The following is a 15,251-nucleotide window of genomic DNA, read 5'->3' as shown; positions in this document are numbered from 1 at the left end:
ATAGTCCCAAATTCCTGAAAATGAGGGGAGCGGTGGGATGTCATGTGATTCAACACCTGGGTCACACAACCTCATGTGCACTGCTGTTGAAGGAGCTGTCTGTGATCCCAGCTTCCAGTATCTACAGTACTTTACAAGATGTGACAAGTCCTTCTAAAGTCAACAGCTGCACAAGAGAGCAAACCTGAGCAGTGAAAAGTGCCTCCTTTTGATGAAAAAACACTTGCTTAGAACCTCATGATAATTAGAGGTTGTGTTATTCTAGGACAATTCACAGTTCTGTGAATCAAGGATGACTTGATAAGATCACGATTTTGTGATTTTTCTATGAGATGCCATTTTTTTCAAAATGGCCCATACTGCCCTTAGCTCTTAGATTTCTCTATTATATTCCTTGGTTTCCTTTTTGGAAGGGTAGAAAGCAGTTCTGGATTCCTGGAGAGGGAACTAGATGAGAAGCAAGTCTTTGCTTTTTGCAGAGAAGTTGACAACAGGTACAAGTTTATTTGGCTTGACAATGAAATTAGTGAAACCTGAAATACCTGCAAATGCAATGTATCCTATAAACACCAGAGGCCCCCACACAAATCAATTTTTGATGATTTACAAATGGATAATAATTTGGAATATCCAACAGTATTTAGGATCTATATGCAGTAAATGAGTTGTTTTTCATCTGTTGTTTTTCACATAAAATCAGCTCTTGGATAGAATGCCAGCTTCGTAAATATCCCCAAGAAACAAAAGTGGAAAAGTAACCATGTTTATGACACATTCCCCTTGTTCACAGCAGGCAGGGGGATGCCTGCATTGTTATGGCAGATAATTGCTCAAGGCACAACTATGGGAGAATCTTGTTCCAAATTCTGCTATTCCGCACAGCTTAATTTAAAATTAGCAATCCCTTTGGATAGTTAGGATTTTCTTATTTGTACAAAACACAAGTATATGTGTAATTTCTTGATTGAAAAATGGTGCTAAATTTGGAAGTGTAAAAGTTAATTATACTGGTTTTAACCCAGTTAGTTATATTGGATCTTTCTATTAGAACAAAAGCCTTTTTGTACTAATGTGAGTAACAAGTTGAAGGGAAAAACTAGGAGCAGCTTGGGCTAAAATGCCCTTATCTTTTCAAAATTACAGAAACACAATATATTACATAGGAGAGAGTCACTGTACTCTTAATGAATTTTGTATTTGTTCTCAAGATAAGGGGGATGAAATAGGAAATAAAAAATCATTTGTCTTGAAAGGAGATATAAAGTATACCCAAACCATTTTTACATACAATCTTATCAGCCCATTTCATGGCCACTTGCCACTCTCAGATGCTCTTAATATATTGTATACCAAAGGCAATACTGCTGACAGTGAGTTCTGCCACTGCCAAACTGCATATTCATTATTGTTCATAGTCATGTGAGGTCAAGTTCGGTCACTGCAAACAAAAATCCTTTGTCTGGATCTTTACTCCCTCCTCACAGTTTTTGTTTCCTAACTTTTGTAACACTCCCCAAGTTGAAAGTTTCTTTTTAAAGAGGATTCTGTGCACTCTTTTGTAAACATGTCTCCATTACTAGAAGTGACATCATGGGAATCGCTGGGAATGAGCTCAGAAAACAGACCCGGGGTAGAGCCAATGTAAAAAGAAGTCCGCTTGTCCCTGCTCCCTCCTCCTCTGCACAGAATTGTCCAGCAAACAGGTACTTTGTTGAACTCCACTGGAAGCTTCATGAGGAATTTCAACATAGGAAGGACTAATCATTATTTTAGAAAGAAAGAGTCCTGCCAGCTCTTTCTCCTCTGCGGGCTGCTATGCACGAATGTGGTCAGCAGCTTATTCACACAAAGCCAGGGTTCTGCTCATTTGCCATCATATGCAAATCACCTCCCTGGACTCATTGGCAAGGCAAACGCTTCAGTTTAAGGACTTTAAAAAGATGGATTGCAAAACTCAGGCACGGACCCGCTCCTACTGAGATCAGTGGCAAGCCTCCCATTGGCTTCAATCGAAACAGGATAGAATCTCCCTTCTCTGGAAGCAAAACCCAGCAGTATTTGGGTTTTTTGGAGCACGTGCAGCTCTGAAAGTCTGTTCCTTCGGGGCATTCCGAAATTTTTCCCATTTGCTTGATTCCATGGCAACACAACATCACCATCAAGCTTTCAATACTGAAATGAGATTTTACTACTAAGCCTGAGGATTTATACAAGTGTAGAAAGATCTTGCTAAGCTGCAATTCCCATTAGACTAATTCAAGATCCTTTTCAAATGAGTGACGAAATTATCTCTGGATTTATTTTACAATAAGCCAAGAATTTTTAAAGGTTAGAAAAATGCGAAAACTGCTCTACAATCATAAAAGAAACATTCTTTCATTATTACACAGAATCACTACGTTTAAGTAAAATATTGTATCAATTTTACTATCCTTTTCAAAACAATCTAAAGAATAGCCTAAGCCGTTTTCTCATAAATGATACTAAAATCAGACTCTAGAGACAGTACAAAATTATGATAAAGCCATTGAGGCTTCTAATTTTTGTGTTACTTACATCACAGAAATAACTCTTTTGCAAGAAAAATATACCAGTTTAAAAGTACAATGAAAAAAATACAAACATGCCAGAAGCTCCATGTTAGGTTTTAAATGTACTATAGTTCATCTTTTATTGAGGGAAGCAAAATAGACAAGCTGGCTTTACACTCAGAGGCTGAGAGTTTGCTCTGAGTTACACCATAGCACGTTGAAAACAAGAACCCTCTCTGATCCCCTATTTTTATGAGTGGAAGGGTAAAAAAATCAGTGTGATACCACACCTAGAGAAGGTTGTGTGTAAGCAGTATTGAGGGTCTTCTCTAAAGTATCTACTAAGAAGTTCCCAAATAACAACACAAATTCAGTGAAACAATTAAATTACTTGACGTTAGTAAGAATTTTAACGGCCTTATGTTTTCTGCATTTTCTTATACTCAATATAGAAGCGTTCATTGCCATCTCTGTTCTATTCAGTTTTCATGTAATCCAGCTCTTGAATCATGTGCTGTGATGTGATTTATAAGATGATTCAAGCTCTGACTCCCCTCACTGCACATAGATTCACTCTGGAAGCAATGATCAGGATGTGGGCTACAGCATTTTATTGGGGCTTTTCTTCTGTTATCTGCTCCTTAAACAGAGAGTTACAAAAACCCAGGATGTAACACTGGATTTTCTGAGTGGAGTTCAGAGCTTCCCCTTTCGATGCTTACAGCACCCCTGAGTCAAACCCCACGCAATCCTGGGTGTGGGATGTGGCCCTGCTCCTGGTCACCAGATCAAAGACAGAGGTTTCCTTCCCTGGCCTCCACTAAGGCAATGAGATGCTCGCTGAGCAAGCAAAGCCGAGGTGAGGGTGTACAGGGAATACAGATGTGACAGTAGCAGTGTGACTGTCGCTGAAACACTTAAAGCCTCCTGGCTCTGCTCTGATTAGCGAAGCAGCTACAAATTTGCTCTCAGCTGCAGCAGAGCCAGCTGAAAGCAGAATCTGTGCCCTCTTTCCCAACACACCTTCAACAAATCACTCCAAGAAAAAGTTGATGTCAAGTCAAAAGCTTTGTTCTAAAGCTGGACAGCTAACGGGCAGGGCTTGTATTTTAGAAGTGGCCAGATATTCTGGGTATGTTCCTTTGCAAGACCAAAACTAGAACGTGGGTGTTTGGCACTACTTCACCAGCTCTTCTTCACCAGAACTGACACATTTGAAATTCCTGGCCCAGATTATGAGAAAACTGGACGAAAACTTTAATATGTGAATGCTCTCAGAAATACAATTACAGATTGTCCTTTCTTTATACAAAAAGTGGTGATTTAGAAAGCAATTTGATATACACAAATACTGGACTGCTTATTGCACAGAAATACAAACTTTATAAGAGTTGTACATTCCACTGGCTCATATTGTATTTTTTAATTTGAAAATTAGGTATCTTTTATTCCAATATCCACGTTGCAACAAAATGTTTTTCCTTGCTAAAGGAAGAAGATTCAGACTCAAATTCCCTTCTGACCCACAAACTGCAGAGTGCTCTTGGTAAACTATCAGCTCTAATACTCCAGCAGTATTCCCTGGAGGCACTCAATTGTGGGAACTAAGGCAGTTCCAATATGCATGCAGCAGTTAAGTTTCCGTCTATCACATCTTAGGCATTTTATGTGTGAAAGGCAGTTGTAATTCTTTACAGTTCGCATTTGTAATAACTTCAAAACAACATCTGGAAAGAAAACCTTAAGGGGAAAACTAACACCTCGTGCCACTTAAATCTCTAAGCAGACTATTTGCATTAGTATAAACGGTATCTTTTGTCACTGTATTCCTGTATTGCACTGCTGTGATTTGGACATTCAAAGAAGACATGTAGGCACGAGCCTTCCTGCTGGGCTGTAACTCAAGCCACAGAGAATCTGTCTTTAAATAGCCCAAGGATGCCAAAGCCAAAAAATACTCTCGCCCTTGTTTGGTTACATGCAGCAATCTCAATCAACATTTACTTTTGCGCTCAGTGAAAGGCAAACTGGCACTGCTGCAAGGCCGGGCAGGCAGATCGATACCTGTCCCGAAATTTCTGCAATTGTTCTCAGCGGCAACTCTGAGTCGCTGCAAACCCATTTAAACACCATTTCACATCACTTTTCCAGCGTTTTCGTGTTTAGCGGCTCAGATCTGAGCTGAACAGCCGTGAGTCGCTGCTCTCTGTGGGCTGGGGGAGGAGGGCGGGGGAAGCGGCTGTTGAACCATGCGGCGGCTGCAGCAGGGCCAGGCCGGCCGGAGGGGCTCCGGGCACGGCTGGGCACGGGCACCGCAGCGCTGTGAGGGCTGTGAGGGCAGCGCCGGGGCCCGGGGCCGGGCAGGGCCGCAGTGCGCACCGGGCGCTCAGGAAGTCGCGTCAGGCGCGGCGCCGCCGCCGCGGGCCCGGCGGGAGGGCCGGGGCAGCAGCGGAGCCCGCGGTGAGCGCGGGCCCGGGCCCGGCGGCGGAGGGGAGCGGAGCGGAGCGGGGCGGACGGGGCCCAGGGGCGGGCGGCAGCCGGGGCGGCGCGGGCGGTGCTGCCCCCGGCGGCGGGGCGGGGCAGCGCAGCGGCTGCCGCGTGGCGGGAGGGGCGGTGCGGCCCCGGCAGAGCGGGGCAGCGCGGAGGAGCAGCAGCGGTGCTGGGTCGCGGGCCTGCTGAGGGGCAGCGCGGGCCGGGCGGCGGGGGCGGGGTCTGGTAAGCGAGGGGAGCCTCGGCCGTCCCCGCGGGGCTCTGGGGGGGGGGCCGGTGGCTGCCCGCGGCCGGCGGCCGCCCCTCGCCGCGGCCGGAGAGGCGCGGGGTGGCCCCTTGGTAGCGGCGGTGCCCGGGGCGCTGCGCGCCCCCACCGCGCTAAGCGCCGCGGTTTTATTTATAGCAGGTCTGGTGAGCGGCGGGGCTGGAGCCCGGAGCGCTGCTGAGGGAGCCCTGGTGAGCCCGGAGCGCTGCTGGAGCCCGCGGGGATGGCGGTGGCCGGCAGGTGAACAGCGCCAGCGCCGCAGCGGGGAGCGGGCGCTCGGGGGGCGGGTTGGCTCACAGGTAGGTATGCGGCTGCTGCTGCTGCTGCTGCTCAAACGGGCTTTTAATTGCGTATTTTTTTAACTTCATCTTTTGTATGTACCGGTGCAACCAAGGTCACCTTGAGCACGAGGGGCACGCATTTCGGTTCCAGCGTTTGAGATTTCCGGGCATTTTTTTGTATTTATTGTGAGGGTTAGATAGTAATTTGACTGAGGACTAATTTAAATAAAAGGCGGATTGAATGTAAGAGCCGGTAAAGATAAAGGGATGGCTTAGGTACTTAGGCTGTGCAAGGATATGCATGGTCTGCATGGTTATACTGGCTCAGACTCCAGTTTGTAGTGGGAGCTCTGTGCGTGCAACTTGGGGAAGGCGCTAAGAAAGGCAAAAAATGTTGGACTAAAGTTTTAGGTCTTGCTGTTGCAGATGTTAGCTTATCGTGCTGGGTGGGAGCAGTCTCATTCCTGATGGCCCACAGCTTGGCCACAGAAGTTTCCTTGCAGTGACAGACGGAAGAAGAGGTATTACCTCTTTACAGTTTCTCTCGGTGAAAGTGCTGGGATTCCTATTTCGGTGGCTTTCAATAACAAAGCAATTTAATTTGTAGTCTTTTGCAAACACATTGTACAACACTAAGTTGTTTTAGTATGTTTGCCCTTCCTTGTTTCTTTGGCCAAGAGAGAATGATTTACTGTGCTTATATGAGCTACAAACTTCAAAATAATAATTCAAGTTTAGATTTCTTTTCTGTTCTTTAATCCCACAAGACCGAAATGTCACTTGTCAACAGCGTGTTCACATTTAGCGGTGAGCTTTTTTTATAGAGCACTCCTTCTTCCCAAGGAATTTGCGAACTGGTTTGACTACAGCTAGACCAGACACATAACATATACTGTGAGGTGGGATTAGGTGAGAACATTAATGACAGTTTTTGTAGATCATAGGTGTCCTTGAGAAGCAAATTATGAAAGAGCAAGGTCACAGAGTGCAAGAGAATAGTAAACTTATGAAAGTGTCTGACATGCGTATCCTTACGGCTGCAGGGTTTAAAGTGTGCAGTAAAGAACAGTGGAAAATTACAAAGGGGCTGTAGTGACCTGTTATGGGAAGAAGAGCAGGGAGAGAAAACCATGCAGGAAGCTGGTTCATATGCTGTGTTTATGGAAGTCAAATGTGCTGGGGTTTTTAGCATATCAAAATGCCAATTTCTAGCTGCAAGGAAGCATCTTTGGAAATGAACTTTTACTGAAAGGTGAAAAAAATATCTGTTTGCTAATTTATTGCTAGATGCCCATTACTGAAATTAGACATGTGTTTCTATGCATGCATGCATATAAATATTGCATGCCTATAAATATATGAATATTCAGATTAAAATTATATATATATATATATGCACATATTATTATTTTGCAGTTTGTGATCTTCAGTTCAATTCCTGTGTCATGGATGAAACTGCTTTGTCCCTTGGAACAATAGATGTTTCCTATTTGTCCACCTCAGCAGACTGCAGCATCAGTAGATGTAAGCATTCCAGTGAAGAGTGGGTAAGTAAAAACTGTTACTGGCCATATTTATCTTATTATTTCTTCAAGTTGAAGGCGGACTTTTTATTGTTACGAAGAACAAAGATAAGGAATTATGCCTCTCATGCATGATACAGCTTGGTTTTAATTTAACTTGAAACGTAAGGAGGAACCAACAGTTCAATTCTGTGCCAAAGAGTAACGTTGCTACAAAGGAAAATTCCTGTCAAAGTCTAGTGATATTCTTACAGTCTTCTGGTGTGAAGCTGCTAGTCATTTTATATATATATAAAGCAGTAGATGCACAGAATCCCATTCTGGAGTAGCCAAAGTCAAACAGCAAGTCAAATAGGAAGCTTGTTGCTCTTCTGGATGATGTAGTTTAAAGTGTACAGGTGAAAAGGAGCTTGGTACTGAAGTTGCACAGTCATATAGACATTGAAGCTGGAGCTTTCTATGCAGTCCAGGAGGCAGAAAAAGATTGGTGGATATAAATAAGGAGCCTATTAAAAGTCTGCGTCCTCCATTGAGTGAGTCTTGGGATTTGGAGGGGACAGTGGAGGCAGTGAGTGGTCTGGGTGGAGCCAAAAGAGCCACATGGGGACTGGGGTGATCGTAGCTGGTTTAGCAGCATGGGTGAGGAGGAATTAGACATGGGTCTGGAAAGGAGGAGTTTGAACTTGATACAGAAGAAGAGTTGGAAAATGGTCAGAGTTGAGGGAAAGGGCAGATGTCTTGGCAGGTGGGATTTCTGTCTAGCTAGATCTAAGTTCCGTGGAACAGCAAGCTGCAATAACCAGGAGGTCTGTGAGAATAAGGGCAGGCAAGTCAGAAGAGATAGAAAGGAGATTTTGTAAGAAAATGCTGGAGAGATACCTCTGGGGTTGGAGGCAAGCAGAAGTTGATGGCATTGTTACAAAGTTGGTTTGTTTTGGAGTTAGCATTAAAGAAGGTGATAGAGGAGGGATTATGGCAGGCTTAGCATCTTGATACTTGTTTATTTCAGATGGAAGAGTTAACCTTGGAATATTTGCCAGCTCATGCTGCTTGCCAAATGTGATACATACACAACTTAGTTTTTAAGTATCTTCAGCATTGCTTTTTACTTTCTGGGAGTTTCTCACTGGGCTGAGTATGTGATGATCTGTGTCTTCCAATCTTGGTTCTACTCTGCTGCTCTGCCACTTAAAAGTTCTATTTTAAACAACATTTTGGGTTTGGTTTGTTTTGTTTCTGTAACTTCTCTTTTAATACTGGAAGTAACTTTCCTCTCAATAAAACACGTGGTTTAAAAGTGGCAACCCAGTTCTCATTCTCAGACAAGCAATAATTCAGTAGACTTCAATGAAAACAATCAAAATCTTTAAAAATATACTTAACTACAATTTTTGCATTATGTCGTAACAGAGAATGAGTTCTGTGAATGCAGTCACTCTGGATTTTTTGTTCTGTAATCTTCAGATAGTGTAACTTTGGAGAAGGCACAGGGGTTCCTTTTTCATATCACTCTGCATGAAACTGCTGAAAGTGCCTACAGAGTCCATGGCGTTAATATTTTGGATACATTGAGTCTTCTTGCAATTTTACAGGGTGATAATCAGTTGAACCTTAAAATACATTGCTCATATTGCAAGCATTTTTATATTATTGAGAATGTAGTGTACTGTTAATTTCTTTTGTTTTCTCAGCTGGCAGTTTCTTCGGTGTTTCTTAATTACAGTTATCATTCCTTTTAAACTTTTGTGTCAGCCCATGCAGCAATGCTTAGATACATAAGTACAACGCTGAGATTTTCCTTCTATTTTTTTTTAAATTTCAAAAAATCACTGGGAAAAATTGTCCTTTATGTAACTGAGTGGTATTTTTTTGTGTGTCTGGCAGCTCCCCTTCCTCAAAGCTTTTTCATACACAGTAGGACGCATATTTCTGCATATTTACACAGTGGTCTTTTGTTCTGCAGGGGGAGTGTAACTCTCGTCCCACTCTGTTCCGATCTGCCACTTCAAGATGGAAGGAGGCTCTGCTGAGCAGGAAAAGGCCATTTGTGGGACGATGCTGCTATGCATGCACTCCCCAGAGCAGGGTAAGAAGATTATGGAATGGATTATGTTTGACAATAATGCATAGTTGCAGCATAATGAAGTTGCAGTAGTTTCCTTACTTTTAGAATTAAGGTCACAATGTTTTTACTTCATAAAGTGCTATAGTTTTTCACTGTTGTTTGTGGTTATGTTTTATTGGTCATGGAATTAAAAGATGGCACACACTTCTCAATGTGGACTCACTCCTTGCACAAAACTCTCCAGCTCGTCAGAATTATTACTAGGAAGTGGGATAGCAAAATTACCTGGTGTGTTAGGTTAATAATGGGAATTTGGAGCATATCAAAGTGTGAAAGCTTGCTTTTTGGACACTTTAATTCTCTATCCACAGGATAAATACTGTTTGGAAGCTAAGCAGTATGCTTCCTTTCCAACTTGCTCAGTCTTGTACTTGAGAGAACAAGTTAATTTTCTACACCTGACTGTTTGCTTGCCTCTCTGCCCAGCCTGAAACAAGGAAACAAGGACTGCCAGTTGTGATAGTGGGGATATTTGTCTGCTGGGAACAGTATCAAGATGGTGGCTCTAGAGAGGTTGCACAAGCTGAATTAAAATGTGAACTTTATTGAACTGCATTGGGCAGGCTTTCTCTAAGCTCAAGATGCAAAATGCTGATAAATGGCACAGTACCATTTGCAACCAATTCATCGTGTAATTTGGCTGTGTGTACACGCCAGGCTTTAGATTGCACTCAGTTATACCTTCATTGGCTGAGCCAGAGGGAACATTTGCTGCTCTCTTTTACCAAAGAGAAGTTATTTCACTATTCCTCTGCCAGAACAGAAAATTGCAGCAATGACATACAGATGTGGTATAGAAATCCAAATGTACTGTGAAGGCTGTGTATGATATGAGCAATAAGACAAACAATTAGATAAACTGAGATTACTTCAAACAGACAAGCGTTTTGACTTAAAAAAAAGGTGTGTGTGAATCCTCAGCTTAGGGCTTCATATATTTAGTAATTAGCCTGTTAGTAATTAGGCTGTTCCCCTCAAACTGGGAATTATGTTTTAAAAATAAAAGTCTTGTTCTGTATTTTGTCCATTTAATAAAATACTAATTAAACTGTACTGAGATCCCACTTAAGAAAGGGGTGTGACCTATTAAGCCCTTTGTTGCCTTCTGCTGTAAGGAAAAAAATACCATCCTTGCACAGACAGTAACAAGGATAATCCTCTCATTAGATTCCAAATACTTTTTTTGGAGCTGCCTTTTCATTATTTTTGTTAAGGAAAAGGAATGAGCGAGGCAAATTTCCTTAAGTGTGTTGACCAGACTAACAACTTGCATTGGCTTAGAGTGGAAAATGTTGCTTCTCCCTCTCATTTTCCTTCCTGCTCTCCTGAGGGCTGATCAAGTAGAAAATTACCTGCTTTATTAATTTAGTTTTTTGTCTTGTCTGCATGAAGCTGGGACATTAAAGTGTGTAATGAATGCTAGAGGTGCTGTAAGTTAAGAGGTGAGGTGTAGAGATCATCAGGAAAGGCCAGGATATGGTGGTGGGAGCTGGGCTTCTTTGTGCCAGCAGGGACATCCTATACTGGCTCAGTTGATCTCATAGAATCACGTGCTCTGCCTGATGCAGGGTTGGAGAAGAGTTAAATAAGGAAAAGCTAAAGTATGACAGGACCACTGCAGGATGAGTTTCATAGTGAGGTTTAACCTGACACTGAGAGCACTGGTATAGACAGGTATGGACTGGCATTCAGTGGTACTTAACTTTGTTGCTGGCTGTTTGGGAGACCAAGAACAAGTCACTTTGCTTCTCCTAGCCAGAACATGTCATCAGCTTATAAGATCCACAGAAAATCACCAGTGTTGTCAAAGAAATTAGCATAACATTGAAGTTTCCTCTTAAGACCTTAGAGCAGGACTTGGTTGATTGTACAGCACAGTTGTGCTTTAGCAGGGAGCAGAAGACTCTGCTCTCACTGTAGCACATAATTTCTACCTGATTTGCAAATAACATAGGACAGTCATATATTTTAATTTTGTGGCAAATGGTGTGTCCTAAACAAAATACAGACAAATGACTCTTACCTGACTCCCATTGCAGAGTTGGTGGTGAGGCTGTTTTGCAGTTTTGCTGTTGCTGGTGACCATCTTTCTCTTTTGCTGTCCTTTTTTTGTCTTCTTTGACAAGTACAGTTCAGTAGTTTTGGCTGTAGTCCACTGCTGGCAAGGTACCAATTTTATAATTGTGTATCATTTGGGTAGAAAGAAATCAGCTTCTTGGTCAAGGTATTGACTTGGACTATGGAAGAGTAGAATTTAGGTCTTCCTGCTAAGGAATATTTGTTGTGGAAGTGCTCCTAAACTCATCTCAGTTAATAATACCTTGGCATGTGGAGTCTGTAACAAGGTTCTACAAGGATGGACTGAGTTTGTTGTTCAGGCAGAGCAGGAATGTAGAGATTTGCCACCATGGATGGATATCCTGACCCTTGGGCTGTTGTTCCATGATGCTTGATCTGCTGGCAAACTGGATGCTACAGGCTGAGCGTCAAATGCTCGTGGTTACACTAATGCCCAGTATGGCTTAACAAAGTTCTGTCTCAAAGATGAGTTCTGCATTATGACAAGTCCTGGTTTATATTACATCAGAATCTGATGAAATGTTGTGGCTTGAAGAGTGTAACCAGTACAACCACATGGTAAATCCTAGAAAATGCTGTGAAAGTATTGGACTTGAGAATAGTGATTTGAATTCCATTTTCATTTTAGAAGTTTTTGTGCTTTATAGGCAGGTTCAATCATTCTGATTTTGGCTTTGCTTATGGTACAAATGAAAAACATTGTAGTATCTTAAATGTTATGAGTGTAACAGACAAAGCTATTTTTGTGTAATGAAATAGTCCATCAATCTTTTTTTCTTGGTTTTACAGGATAACTTCTTCAATTCTAGTATTCCCTCTCTGGGTCTACGTAATGTCATATACATCAACGAAACACATACAAGGTAATGTAGCAAGTGTTTCTTTTGCTTTTAAAATTCAAGGTGTTATGCTTTTATGACAGGGAAATCTCTTTTGTGGTCTGGACTGAGTTGATATATATATTGTGGTCCTAAAATGCAGAAATTTGATGCTGACTTCAGTAATGTGCTTGTTAAATCTGGCTGTGTTTATTTGGGAACTGGGCAAAGTCCTTTGGGGTTATAGACAAGGAGTGTAGGGGTCAAACCTATTCCACAAAAAAAATTCTTCCTCCTTCTGTGCAAATGGCAGCATCTGTAGCATAATATTGAGGGGACCCAGTTTATTCCCTTATGCAGAATGACTTCAGGCTGCACTTTAAGTAAGCAGATCTGGCTCACAATTTAGGTGTTCACTATTACCACTTATGGCAGTTAAACCTGAATATGTCTTATGAATCTGTCTCTTCTCTGCTTCAGTGGCAGAGTGCAGCTTCTGAAAAGTGTGGTATAAATGAAATAAAAAATCTAAAAAATGAAGATGTGACTTTGTGCTGTTAGAATCATATCTTGTGTTCTGGGATGAAGATACTGGAATTGCACAAAAATATTCTGTTCTTTGGAAAGTTAATGCTTGCTAAGTTTTTTTTTTTACAGTAATGATTAGCATAAGCAGATCCTGCAGTGTAGAGTCAGAGCAAACAAAGAGAGGCCAGCAGCCTGAAAGAACTGAGCCAGAGTGTCTGAGAGAAAGAAAGGCAGCATTGTGTGTGCTTGAGAGGGAGAAAGCTAATGTTAGAGGCTGTTCTTTATTAAATTTGAATTAATTGTGGGGTTTTTTTAAGAGTTGAGCTTATAGTTTGAAATACAGAAAAGTAACAAGAAATACCGTTTAACTTTTTAAAAATTAATTTAGAAAGTCTAATGCTTGAATGGTTTCAAATGGTCAACGTTACTTGAATTGGAAATATAAGGAGAAAAAAATAGGGGTTAATGAATTATTCTGAAATAAACACATCTAGCTCAGAATAGTGAGAAATGTAGTGTCATTATAGTGTGAAAATGTACAATTTTAATGAAATTCTGAGGTCTCATGTGGCTACACAGTCACAGTTTCCTGGCCTTAGGAAGCAAGAGGGGTTCTCTTTAACTGCCAGCATCCTGTAACTGTATTGACAGCCTTTATCTGAGGTACAACTGCCCGTTTTCAGTGTCTACTGACTGGTCGATTCTGTGTTGTTTTTGTCTTTCATTGCTACATGATCAGAAAACACATTTTTCCAATTAAACTACATTATGTCTAAGCTGTAAAATGAATGTAGAAGCCTTCATACCTTGACAGATCTCTTCAATAGCTGTGTGCTGTTCTGATATGTTCACAGTTACCAAAAAATACTGTTGTCAGAAAGAAGCATATCCTTATCTTTGCTGTCTAGAATAATCAGTAAGGCTCTCAAACTCCAAAGAGAAGGGGAATAAAGGGAAAAAAGCAGTTAAAACAGAGTCACTAGTCTTCTTCTCTGACAGCGTGATTAGCTGGTCTGAATATTTGTGTAATCATTCTGTAACACTCTGTGTCCATGGCTCATGCATGTGCACTCATCTTAATTACAGTGCACTCAAGGACTTTGGCCTTTTGCAGTGTAAAAGTTCTGTCTCATCTTTCCTTGCTGTTTTTAACACATGTATAAATTTACTGAAATGTGGTAGGGAGGTTTAACAGCCAAGATCAGTAACTCGAGTGATGACAATGGGTGAGACGTTGGCAGCGCTCCAGCATGGAAACCACCATGAGGTTTGACACCCACGGTTCAGTTTGGGACACTCACTGGAGCAGCAGCCAGGCATTGCACCAGCAGACCTCAGGACTGGGGTTTTGCATAATTCCTGCTCTGGGCTTAGGAATTGCCAGAATTGAATTTTTCATCCAGCTGTTAATTCTGCCCCATCTCATCAGCTCTGCTGTTTGGGGGTCCCAGGTGTTTGGTTTGTGGAAGTGGTGGCTTGTCCACTGCTGGCCTGGTAAATGAGGGAGGTGGGGAGAGGAATAGTGATGAATATCCACTGTGGGGAATGAAGTGTAAGCCATTCCTGTATCACATGCATCTTCTGTGACGTTTTATATTCCATATTGCTTTTTTCTCACGTGATTTCTGCTTGTATGATTGAGAGAGTAGAGGACAGGGTTAACTTAAAAATAAGAGACTATCTTCATAAGTTACCTTAAACACTTGAATTTGTAGTGAGATTTACTGATTATTTTGCGGTTATACTCTTGCTAAAACTTTGCTAGGAGAAGGTATGGAGAAGACACATAGGACTGGGTGTTTGAAAACACTGTAAAGGAAGAAAAGCTAACTAAAAAAGCAGGTTTAGTTTTCATGGCTAATGCAAACATATTTTCAGAAGTGTTAGTGAGAGTTTACCCTGCACTTATGTGAGCAGCTTTACCAAGAGGACTTGGTGTTCCTTGAAGTTGACAGACCTCTTAGCTGGGCATTTACTTTTCTCAGTGGAAAGGGACGCCAAATTGGAAATCAACCCTATCACTTCTTTTGGCCTCACTGAGCTGGCGAGTTGGTTCCAGGGGACAGACAAAATGTATATGCTGGTTTTTTGTTTGCTGTGTTCCTGTGATTCTGTGGGTGTTTGTTTTAAGGCCAGTGTCACCCTGAATTGAATGGATGCAGACCCCAGTTGGCTCAGGTGTTTTGTACTATGCATCAGTTGTTTCATCCGTAACACGAAGATATTGGCAATTTACTAGAAGACACAGAAGCTTTTAGACAACCATTTATAAAAGTTTACTTACTTTTGCTTCTTAATTGTATTTTTAGTTGTTTTTAATGCTATTTTTTTTGCAGAAAAATATTTTGAGGATCACACTGAAATACTCTTTGCATTTTTTTAGGTACAGAGGGTGGCTTGCGAGACGCTTTTGTTATGTTCTTTTTGTGCAAGAGAGGGATGTTCATAAGGGTATGTTTGCCAAGAATCTCACAGAAAATGTACTGAATAGCAGCAGGTAAGATGATGCAAAATTAACTGTTTTTTAAATTACTAGTACATTAAAATATGCCTTAATTTAGAAACTGCAAGTTTTGAAAATGAGACTGTTTAAAATACTAGAAGGTGCAGT

At 41.6% G+C, this 15,251-nt stretch overlaps 1 protein-coding gene across 6 annotated transcripts in view; it reads left to right on the top strand.

The window, feature by feature from the left end:
- The first annotated feature begins 4,551 nt into the window (after positions 1-4,551).
- Positions 4,552-15,251, top strand: part of GPAM (glycerol-3-phosphate acyltransferase, mitochondrial) — a 30,586-nt gene continuing 19,886 nt past the window's right edge. For 2 of the 6 annotated variants that reach the window (XM_088059676.1, XM_005520736.3), the window contains exons 1-6: positions 4,552-4,722; positions 5,425-5,585; positions 6,984-7,114; positions 9,054-9,176; positions 12,084-12,157; positions 15,024-15,137. In XM_088059676.1, the coding sequence (XP_087915802.1) occupies positions 7,013-7,114; positions 9,054-9,176; positions 12,084-12,157; positions 15,024-15,137 (413 nt within the window). In that variant the 5' untranslated portion in view covers positions 4,552-4,722; positions 5,425-5,585; positions 6,984-7,012. Of the gene's footprint in view, positions 4,723-5,424; positions 5,586-5,990; positions 6,089-6,797; positions 6,820-6,983; positions 7,115-9,053; positions 9,177-12,083; positions 12,158-15,023; positions 15,138-15,251 lie in introns of those variants that run through there. The other 4 variants (XM_088059672.1, XM_088059673.1, XM_088059674.1 and 1 more) reach the window with 4 other exon arrangements.

The sequence above is a fragment of the Pseudopodoces humilis genome, chromosome 9, assembly GCF_049639895.1.
Source record: "Pseudopodoces humilis isolate 2021_Gansu_Grassland_sample_001 chromosome 9, ASM4963989v1, whole genome shotgun sequence".
Classification (NCBI taxonomy): Eukaryota; Metazoa; Chordata; class Aves; order Passeriformes; family Paridae; genus Pseudopodoces; species Pseudopodoces humilis.
The sequence above is the reverse complement of the archived record's forward strand: the minus strand, read 5'-3'. Positions and strand labels throughout refer to the sequence as shown.